The 10,000-nt window shown below is 43.7% G+C and overlaps 1 protein-coding gene across 1 annotated transcript in view; it reads right to left on the minus strand.

Annotated features, from left to right (window-relative positions):
* The window catches only part of cacna1aa (calcium channel, voltage-dependent, P/Q type, alpha 1A subunit, a), a 180,790-nt gene that overhangs the window by 12,483 nt on the left and 158,307 nt on the right, over nucleotides 1-10,000 (minus strand). The window contains exons 46-49 of the mRNA XM_063218156.1: nucleotides 9,678-9,781; nucleotides 6,301-6,410; nucleotides 5,080-5,215; nucleotides 2,836-2,949 (exon numbers count right to left, since the gene is read on the minus strand). Of these exons, the coding sequence (XP_063074226.1) occupies nucleotides 2,836-2,949; nucleotides 5,080-5,215; nucleotides 6,301-6,410; nucleotides 9,678-9,781 (464 nt within the window). The remainder of the gene's footprint in view (nucleotides 1-2,835; nucleotides 2,950-5,079; nucleotides 5,216-6,300; nucleotides 6,411-9,677; nucleotides 9,782-10,000) is intronic.

The raw sequence follows: 10,000 nt of genomic DNA on the forward strand, positions 1-10,000 counted from the left end.
GCAGACTCCCTCCACTGTAGAGTCAATGGAGAAGAGAAATGGCAGGGGAAGCTATGGGGATGATGATGATGATGAGTGTGCAAGCACGAGTTCCTGCTATCTATCTACCTAATATCTATACAGGTTCCTATGTTAGTATGTACAGTAGGTACTGTATTGCACAGCACAGTGCAGTTCAGCATGTGCCTGCTATGCTTGCATGCATGGCATGGTGGGCTGCTCTAGCAAACATACTGGGGATTGACTAATCAGGTTTGTAAATCAGGATTACCCACTGTATTAAGGCAGTACTACCAGAGAGAGTAGATAAGAGAGAGGTTCCGCTGGCCCATTGTTTCCGGGTTTCTACAGTCGCAAGGGGGAGGGGGGGAAATCCCCCTTTAGGCAGACCTAAGGACTGTTCTATTCATTCTAGGAGCATTATGACACGCCCCTTTAGGTAGACCGGAACCTGGTCACGTTAGGTGCCCATAGAAACCTATTATGTTGGCATATCTCTATGCTTAAAGAATCTCTGGTACTACTAAAGGGATTAAGTGTTAAAGTGGGGGAGGACCATTAGGTTCTATTGGAACTACATCAAGCATTGGTACTTAGTCTACAGTAAACACACGATGGAACTCCTGAATTCAACACTTCAAGCTGAAGTCATTGAACCGGGTTGATTTATAATCTCATGCAAATGCAATAAAAACTCGTATTATTTTTGAGTCACTACAGGGGAAGAGGATGTCACTGGAGTTTTATACATGCATTCAAATATTTATATGAGGAAAACGCTGGGGATGCATTTCATAGGAACTGCATATACCATACGCAGGTATGCAGAGTATGGCTTATAAACCATCACAACCAAACATTTAGATGCTTTTAAGAAACATCTCCATGTCTTTTTATCAAACAGATGATATTTGGAATATATGATATGGTATTACACATTTCTATAATGCATTTACAGTACATCACAGTACAGTTTACCTATAACAATACAGTATGTTACAAAAATAGTATAGTAGTATAGTATATTGGTATAGTGGAACATTGAGCCTGCCAATATAGAATAATATTAGTATATTACAGTATAGTATAGTATAGTATCCTATAGTATTAGCATACTGTGTAGTATCAGAGGTGGAAAGAGTACAGAAAATGTGTACTCAAGTAAAAGTATCTTTACTTTGCCTAAATTCTACTCAAGTACAAGTAAAAGTACCTATCTAAAAATCCACTCAAGTAAAAGTAAAAAAGTACTTCACTTAAAATGTAATTTGAGTAAAAGTACTTAGTTACTTTTAATTAGCTTTCCTCTTGAGAATGTCATGTTTATTTTTCTTGAATATCGTCCTCCATAACCTCTATCTCTTGCTTGGCACCAGCCATCATCCAATACATTGATACAAGATAGTAAAATAGTGGAAATGCTGTGTGCCATCCTGCACAATCTTGCATTTACGGCAGATTGTGGCATTATTGTGCATGGCATTTTGTCTCTCAGTCATTTTTTTTTACTCAGTACTCAGGCCAGGTTCCAATGTAATTGAGTAAAGTACTTGGGTCAAAATGTACTCAAGTACAAGTAAAAGTATTAATTTTAAAAATTACTTAAAAAGTACAAAGTATTCATAAAAGCTACTTAAGTACAATATTGAGTAAAAGTATTTAGTTACTTTTCCACCCCTGTGTAGTATACATAGTGTAGTACATAACAGGTAAGTATACTGTATAACACACTATAGTAGGCCTATAGTATAGTATACTATAGTATAGTATAGTCTAGTATAGAATAGTATAGTCTAGTATAGTATAGTATAGTCTAGTCTAGTATAGTATAGTATAGTATAGTATAGTATAGTACAGTATAGTATAGAATAGTATAGTATAATATAGTATAGTATAGTATAGTATAGTATAGTATAGTATAGTATAGTATAGTATAGTATAGCATAGTGTATTATATAATAGATAAGTGTCTATTACGTATGTGTGTTTGTGTATGTGTGTGTATGTGTGTGGCAGTTTTTCCCCGGTGAGACACATCCTCCTCTCCTTTCCAATACATTAGTTGAATGTTCCGGCAAGTGATGCACCACCTGCCGTCTCCTGTTGGCTCCTGCTGCTGCCATGGTAACCGTGCTTACAGGAAATGATTCCGACGTACGTTGGCAAATCACTGTAATTACCTCCCCCTCCCTCCTCCTCTTCCCCCCACCCACTCCTCTCCCTGAGACACAGTTTGTTCTCCCCCCACTGCTTCCGTAAGATTTGAAATAGCGTTCAATCTGCACACTTGAGTGAACAATCGGGGTAGTTAGTTATGTGTATCAGGCACTTCTCCTGCTTGGTAGTAATATGCTTTCTTAACCACCATCTAGGTAAGAGTATTTTAAGTAGTGTGCTCATAGGCAAGCTGTGCTTTTGGTGAAAATGGACATCTGCGCGTCGTCGACTGTGCGGTTTTTTTCCCCTTGTGGTATTGTCCTGGTTTTGTTTCTTTCTCGCACACAGAGGCAGAGGTGATGAAGGGGATGAGCCATCCAAGGACACAGGAAGGGTTGGGGGTGGGGGGTGGGGGGGGGGTGGATGGCTCAGAAAACAAGAGGAGAAAAAAAGAGAAGACAGAGGGGACAGGAAGGAAGGAAGGAATGAAGTGATGAGGAGAGGACGGAAACACAGGAACGAAGGAAGTGGAAAAGGAAGAAATGAGGGAGGAGGTAGGTAAGAAGGAAGGAAGGAAGGAAGGAAGGAAGGAGGGAAGGAAGGAAGGAGGGAGGGAGGCATGAAGGAAGGAAAGGAGGAGGAAAAGGAGGAGGAGAGTGAAAGGATGAAGGTGCTCACTTGGTTGTCTGCCGGGAGCCGGGGCATGGAAGCGGCTCTCCCGTGCCCTTCCATGGGGAGGAAGTTCTCACTGTCCGAGTAACCATCCCGCCCCATCTCTCTCATCTCTACTGTCTGTGGAAAACAGAGGGGAGGGAGAGCTGGGGTGACTGGACTGGGCTGGCTGGATGGATGACTGGGTCAGGGTTAGGGGTCAGGGGTCAGCATCACAGGGCTACCTGGCTGGATGGCTGGGCCAGAGTTAGGGTTTGGGTCAGGGGTCAGCATCACAGGGCTAAACAGAGGGGAGGGAGAGCTGGGGTGACTGGACTGGATGGATGGCTGGGCCAGAGTTAGGGTTTGGGTCAGGGGTCAGCATCACAAGGCTAAACAGAGGGAGAGCTGGGGGTGACTGGGCTGGCTGGATGGCTGGGTCAGGGTTAGGGTCAGGGTTAGGGTCACAGGGATACCTGGCTGGATGGATGACTGGGTCAGGGTCAGGGTCAGGGTCACTGGGTTACCTGGCTGGATGGATGACTGGGTCAGGGTCAGGGTCAGGGTCAGGGTCAGGGTCAGGGTCAGGGTCAGGGTTAGGGTCACAGGGATACCTGGCTGGATGGATGACTGGGTCAGGGTCAGGGTCAGGGTCAGGGTCAGGGTTAGGGTCAGGGTTAGGGGTCAGCATCACAAGGCTACCTGGCTGGATGGGGGAAGTACAAGGGGGGGGGTTGGCTACAAATGAAAACAAGTATTATGGTCGGGTCATACCAGGCTTGGGGGGGCAGGGGGACCAGGGAAAGGGAGGGGGCAACCCAGGTAAGGGACACAGAGGGAGCTGGTCTTGGCGTGTCTGTCTGAGCTGGCTTACTGCCTTGTGCCTTTAGTGAATTTCAAGAATACAATACGAGGAACCTGAGGTGAATCTGTTCATGACACGCACGCACACACGCACGCACGCACGGACGCACACACGCACGCACACACACACGCACGCATGCACACACATACAGTCTGCATATGTCCACACACACCATCATGTGTATGTCACTGGGGATATACTGTATTTTCTGGGATTTTTAAAAAAATAATTCAACAAGAAGGAGAGTATGGGACATAATGGCCAGAGGAGTGGCCCTCACTGCTGGTCCGAAGCAGGGGGCGCTCTGGGGGGTCAACCACAGACGCCTCGGAGAGTGAAGCAGAAAGGGATTAATGGAGAACATGGACCTTACTGGAATATGACACTACATAAAACAGTAAGCAAGAAAGAAAGTAAGGCAGAAAGATGTAAAGCATGAAAGCAACCAAGAAAGAAAGAAAGCAAAAAAAGATAGAAAAAAGGAAAGAAAGAAATGATTAGAAAATGAAAGACAAAGACAAACAAGTAAGCGTGATGAGGAAATTTAAGCTGTGACAGAGATGATGTAAATGGGAGAGAGGCTTCTGGTCCACAAAGCCCAGCGTATGAGAATTGAAGAAGTGAGTCCTCAGGGTTGGGGGGGGGGTTGTCTCTTCACCACTGCCTGTCAATGACATGGCATGGAAGGGGAAGACAGAAGGGGGGGGGGGGGCAGTATTGGCTCTGCAAGCCGGTACAGTAACCAACCCAGGTAAGGGGGAATGTGAATGGACAGACAGAGAGCACACGAGAGAGAGAGAGAGTGACAGAGACCCTCCTTTCACTGGACCCACAGGCCCAAACAACCAGACAAGGGACAGGGGTGACACTCACACCTCTGAGTCACATGCAGAGCGCGCTGAGAAGAGAAAGAAACACTTTGGCCTTGAGAGTGAGACTTGAGGCTTCAGCATCTGTCATGATCTGTAGTCTACTGTAGTAACACTCAAGAGCAATTGGGTAATACACATAGGCAGTTATTTCCTGGTACTGTATATTTAAATAAAAGTCCATGAGCAGGTAAAAAAGAGTTATCTTTGAGCAAACCTTTTCCATCGATTGATTGGTCATGATGCTCACATTCTACTTGTCTCTAAGAGTCATCAACTCATTCCTATCCTGTATCTCTTAACTCAAACACACATTATGTGGTGTGTGCATGTGATGTTTGCATATTGTGTGTGTGTGTGAGCTGCTCACATATGATATATCCCCCACCTTTGCTGTGACTCTGTGGGCCTGTGACAAGATAGCTACAGCGAGAGGAGAGGGGCCAGGCTGGTACAGTACCTGAAAGTTGTGCACACACACTGTCGTGTCTGTGGCGAGAGAGCTAGAGCTACAGGAGAGAGGGGCCAGGCTGGTACCTGAGAGTTGTGCATACTGTCGTGTCTGTCGTCCGGATGCTGGCCGTCGGGACTCCAGCTGCCGGCCTTCTGAGACATCTCCTGGGCACGCGCCGTCACCCAGGACTGGCTCTCTGTCATCCCCCCATCCATTGGCCTGAGAGAGATGCACAGTTACATCCTTTCCCCCCCAAACAACTCCGGGGGTTCATTTCTCGAAACCAAAATTGCTAACTACGTTAGCTACTTTGTTGTTTGCAATGCAATTTCCCATTGGTAACTACCCAAGTTGCTAACTGCTAACAAGTACGCTTTTGAGAAACACACCCCTGAGCCACTCTGGCACATGGACACGAGAGTCCTTAAAGAGACGATTTTCAGTAGAGTTACATTACAGCGAATTAGTCAAATGAGTACACCTAGTTCTCACCATTCACTAGCAAAAAAGGGATGCACAGTTACATCGTCCCGCCCCCCCACTACCAAAGTTGCTAACAGGCTAACAACTTCTCTTATGAGAAATGCACCCCTGATCTAGCCTAGAAATCTAGACGCCCCTAGTGGCCACAAATTAAATATGCTCCCGGGGGCAACTCTGATCCACTCCGACATGAAAACACGAGTCTTCAATATTCTCTTGCAGGAAAGTTCCACTGTTTGAGATGCATCTGCACTATATTGCTATATGTATAGTCAATTCAGGTAAATTGGGCAACTTTTTTTTGCTTTGTTTTTTTTGTATATAAGCGAATGGCCAAAAGTGGCCCAATTTACCTGAATTCACCCCTATTTATATTGCTATATGCTGTATGCAATATGTTGGGCATTGTTCATGCTCCTCGTAGTGATTCATTGGCCTGAGACATACAGTATATACAGTTACATTCCCCCCACTTCACTTACACAAGTGTGTTGGTTCATGTTAGTTGGACAGCATTCAACAAATGCATGTGCTTATTTTATTGAGGACTGTTCCATCATTTGTCCACCTGACACCTTAACACCCATGGATAATGTCACCTAAAATTAGTTCACTTGGGAGTATATCGAACCCAGAGGGTCAGAGAACAGAAGACAGGAACTGGAGCAGATAGATAGATAGATAGATAGATAGATAGATAGATAGATAGATAGATAGATAGATAGATAGATAATAAGGGAGGTGATGAGGCAGAGAGAAGGAGAGGAAAAGAAAGAAAAACAGATGTAGGTGGACGACAAAGGGAAAGAGTGGTTACTTACAGAGTGGCAACACCGTCCAATTGTTTATCAGGGAGGGTGGTGACCCCCGGCCCACCGTCCTGGGTTGGGGAGTGAGTCTCCAAACGCTGAAACATTAATGGCGTTCGAGTCTGTGTGAGATACAACATGGCCTACAGCTGATATCAGGCAATCTAAGCAGAGCGAATGAGGAGGGGATGGGAGTGTTGGGTGAGGTGGGGGGGTGGTCAAAGAGTCCAGAGTGCAAATGGGAGTGGGGTGGGGTGGGGTTGGGGTTGTACTGCAGGTGCAGCAGGAAACAGCAGAGGTGGAGCCAGCCAAGAGGCACTCTGGGAAGTGTAGTGTTCTTACGGTTACTTTGAAATCCACCCGGCCGTGCTGCCTCGGAGAGAGTGCTGATGACATCATGCTCTACGTTCAGTAATGCAGCATTCATTTACACCCAGCAACCAGGTAAATGAATGCAGGTAACCGAGCTGGGTGCGCCAGAGGTCAGGGACTTGCTGACGATAATGCTCATAGAAATATTCAGCGCTTAATTGGGATCTTAATTGGGATCTTAATTGGGATATCTTTATTAACCATTAACCAAGAGCAGCTTGTTAGTCTGCTGGCTTTGTTACTGCAATCTCACTGTGTGTTAACTACACTTTACTTAATGGTATTTCTATACATGTGACAAATTAAATACTTTTATTTACACATCCAGTTGAGACTTTTTATGTGCTTATCCTTTGATCATTTCAACTTTTAAAAAAATAGACCATAGACTGTCTGTAATAGAAACATTGGTATGGTGGCCACTGTGATGAGAGTTGTGAGCTAATTCAATGAAAAAGATTAATTCAGTTAAATCAGTTAACTTCATGGCAATAGCTGTTAGGTGCCTGGCTGACCTGTGGCAGTCCAGCGGTTACAGGTGAAACCAAGAGTCCAACCAGACAGGACAAGAGGGGAACAGAAAAAGAGCACTTGCACTGAATTAGACAAGGTGGGAAGACGAATACAATCAGGAGGAAAAAAACAGACTAATCAGGCATAATAAGCTTCTTGTATAACCATAAATGGTTGATGTGACTGGTTTAGGCACTACGATTCAACCTTAGCCTTTTAAATACTTATTACAGTATTGCTTGCACAGTGTGAGACTTAAAAAGACAATTTCATTAAAAACAATTAAATAATAAGGTACAATACAATACAATGGTCACAGAAAAGTGGTTTTGAATATAAATGTGTTCAAGATGTGTCAGAGAGACAGGAAAACATGGAATATGTAGTTGTTTTTATGTTTTAGATAAATGTATCCCTTCAAAATGAACTACAAATGATAAAGAAAAATCCAATTAAATGCCTGTCCACAAGTATCTACATTCCATGTAATGGATACTGCAGTAATGATTTAATTACTGTGGAGATGGCAATTGGATTTTTGTATTATGTGCAGCTAAAAATGTCTATTTCTGAAAATTCAAAATGGCAGACGATGGAGAAATCCGCTTTTCATGCATGAAAAGTGCAATTTTCCCTGTCATAATGATTACCGGTACTTAGAATTTGTTGGTGGTGGAAAGTATCCATGAAAATGGCAACAATTGTGAATGGCCGAGATGAATCCTGAAAATAAACTACTAAAAATATTACACAGTGCACCTTTAGATGACTGTCCTATAACTACGGTAGTATCTAGTAACGTGCTAAACAGCCCGTGATCTCCCTGCCACCCATCCATCCTCACCCCATTAGTATGGCAGTCAAAAAAATACCACAAGTGAAAGAGAGCCTTTGTACCTCAAAAACAATTTCTGTGGTTTTACTCATGTTTGACAGTCATATTACGTCATATTACAGTGATACAATAGATAGCTATAGATGGAGGCATGCTAACAGTACACATTCTTTATTAGTTACAGTGGAGAGTGAGGTTTCATTCAAACGGCAAAGAAAAGGGTGCATCATTTTGTCGTCATTCAAGGACAAGGGGGTGCAAACGGGGGGGGAGCTACCCAGGCAGGTACTACAGTAAAGTACTTTCCTGTGCAGGGGGGGGGGGGCAATTGCTTGCGATGCTCACAGTCAAGACAGGGCTAAGGGAACTAGGAAGAGGCCCGTACTGTACATTGACCGTTTGACTACATATGGAAGCACAGCAGCGTATTCACTGATCCAACCACAGAGCTGTGACAACCACCAGATACTATCTAGCCTTTTAATTACTGTCCTACGAAGAGAGACAGTGGTGTGGTTTACCACGCATGGAAATGAATGGCACCACAAACTTTCATGAGCTTAGGATAGGACAATAATGTGCACATACAATGTGTACATGTACATAATGTGTACATGTTTTCTCTATGAATTCTCTTGAATTGAATGACATTGAATGACATTTATGTATGGTAATGAGCTATATAAATATTGTTCATTGATTGATTGATTGATTGGTTGATTGGTTGATTGATTGATTGATTGATTGATTGATTGATTGATTGATTGATTGATTGATAACAGTACACTATGATAGCAAGCTCATGACCCAGCTCTGATAAACGCACAGTTGTTCATGCAAGACTTTCACGGGGAGTCAAATACTGAATCATGAATACATTGCTGCAATGTGTTTACTGCAATGTGCATTTATGTGTATTAGGTCTTTGTGCATGTCTTGTGTCTACAGTATGTCTTGTATCTATGTATCTATGTTCGCTGTCAGACACCTTAATTTCCATCGGGATGAGTAAAAGTACTCTACTCTACTCTACTTCTCTACATTGTTACTAATTTTACAGGAGACCGATTTCTAAAGTATATGCTGACATTTCATATGACTAACTAACATCATTTGTATGATACTCTCGCTCTAATAGTTTTTTTTCTCCACTAACATCTATTAGGGATCAGTCAAAATGTTTGTGACACCATGTATGTAACATGCAAGGTTCTGCATGTCATGTTACAAGTGGTTATATAGTTATAGGCAACCTTGTGATCTTATAATAGACAAAAGGCCAAAATGGTGACGGTGGTTGTTACAGCTCATACAGAAAGAAAGAGGAGGTACAATATGTGTGATAGAAGAAAAGACAGATGAGAAGTGAGAGAGACAGAGAGAAAAAAACAGGAAGGAAGAGATATATATCGAGAGAGAGAAAGAGAGAGAGAGAGAGAGAGAGAGAGAGAGAGAGAGAGAGAGAGAGAGAGAGAGAGAAATAGAAACAGAAACAGAAACAGAAACAGCGAGAAAGACAGATAGACAAAGGGGTGAAAGGATGCAGAGTTTCAGGGGCTGTGTTGTATTTTGCATGGCAGGGAAGTCAAGTGAAGTCAAGTCAAGCGATCTAGCGGCCTAGCGGCCTAGCGATCTAGCGGCCTAGCGGCCTGCCCTGATGAAGTAGTACCTGATCCTCCTGATGCGCCTGGGCCCGTTTCAGCTTGCTCTGCCGGTAGTACTCCATGATCATCATGGCCGCGTAGATTTTCCCCACCGTCAGGTCTGTCGCTGCTGAGAAACGGACAAGTTACCCTGCACGATTAGACGAGGTGAGATGGACCCTGCGCGTGGGGATGGGATAGAGGGGGGGGGAGGGGTAACAAAGCATGCACACGAGAGACACCAACACAGTACACACGAAGACACCGAGCCAATAGTCTTTTCACAAGCAGACACTGAAGTCAAAAGCCTTGTATTTGAATGATATATCTATTGTTATGTTGTTGTTTT

This window comes from Engraulis encrasicolus, chromosome 2 (genome assembly GCF_034702125.1).
Source record: "Engraulis encrasicolus isolate BLACKSEA-1 chromosome 2, IST_EnEncr_1.0, whole genome shotgun sequence".
Classification (NCBI taxonomy): domain Eukaryota; kingdom Metazoa; phylum Chordata; class Actinopteri; order Clupeiformes; family Engraulidae; genus Engraulis; species Engraulis encrasicolus.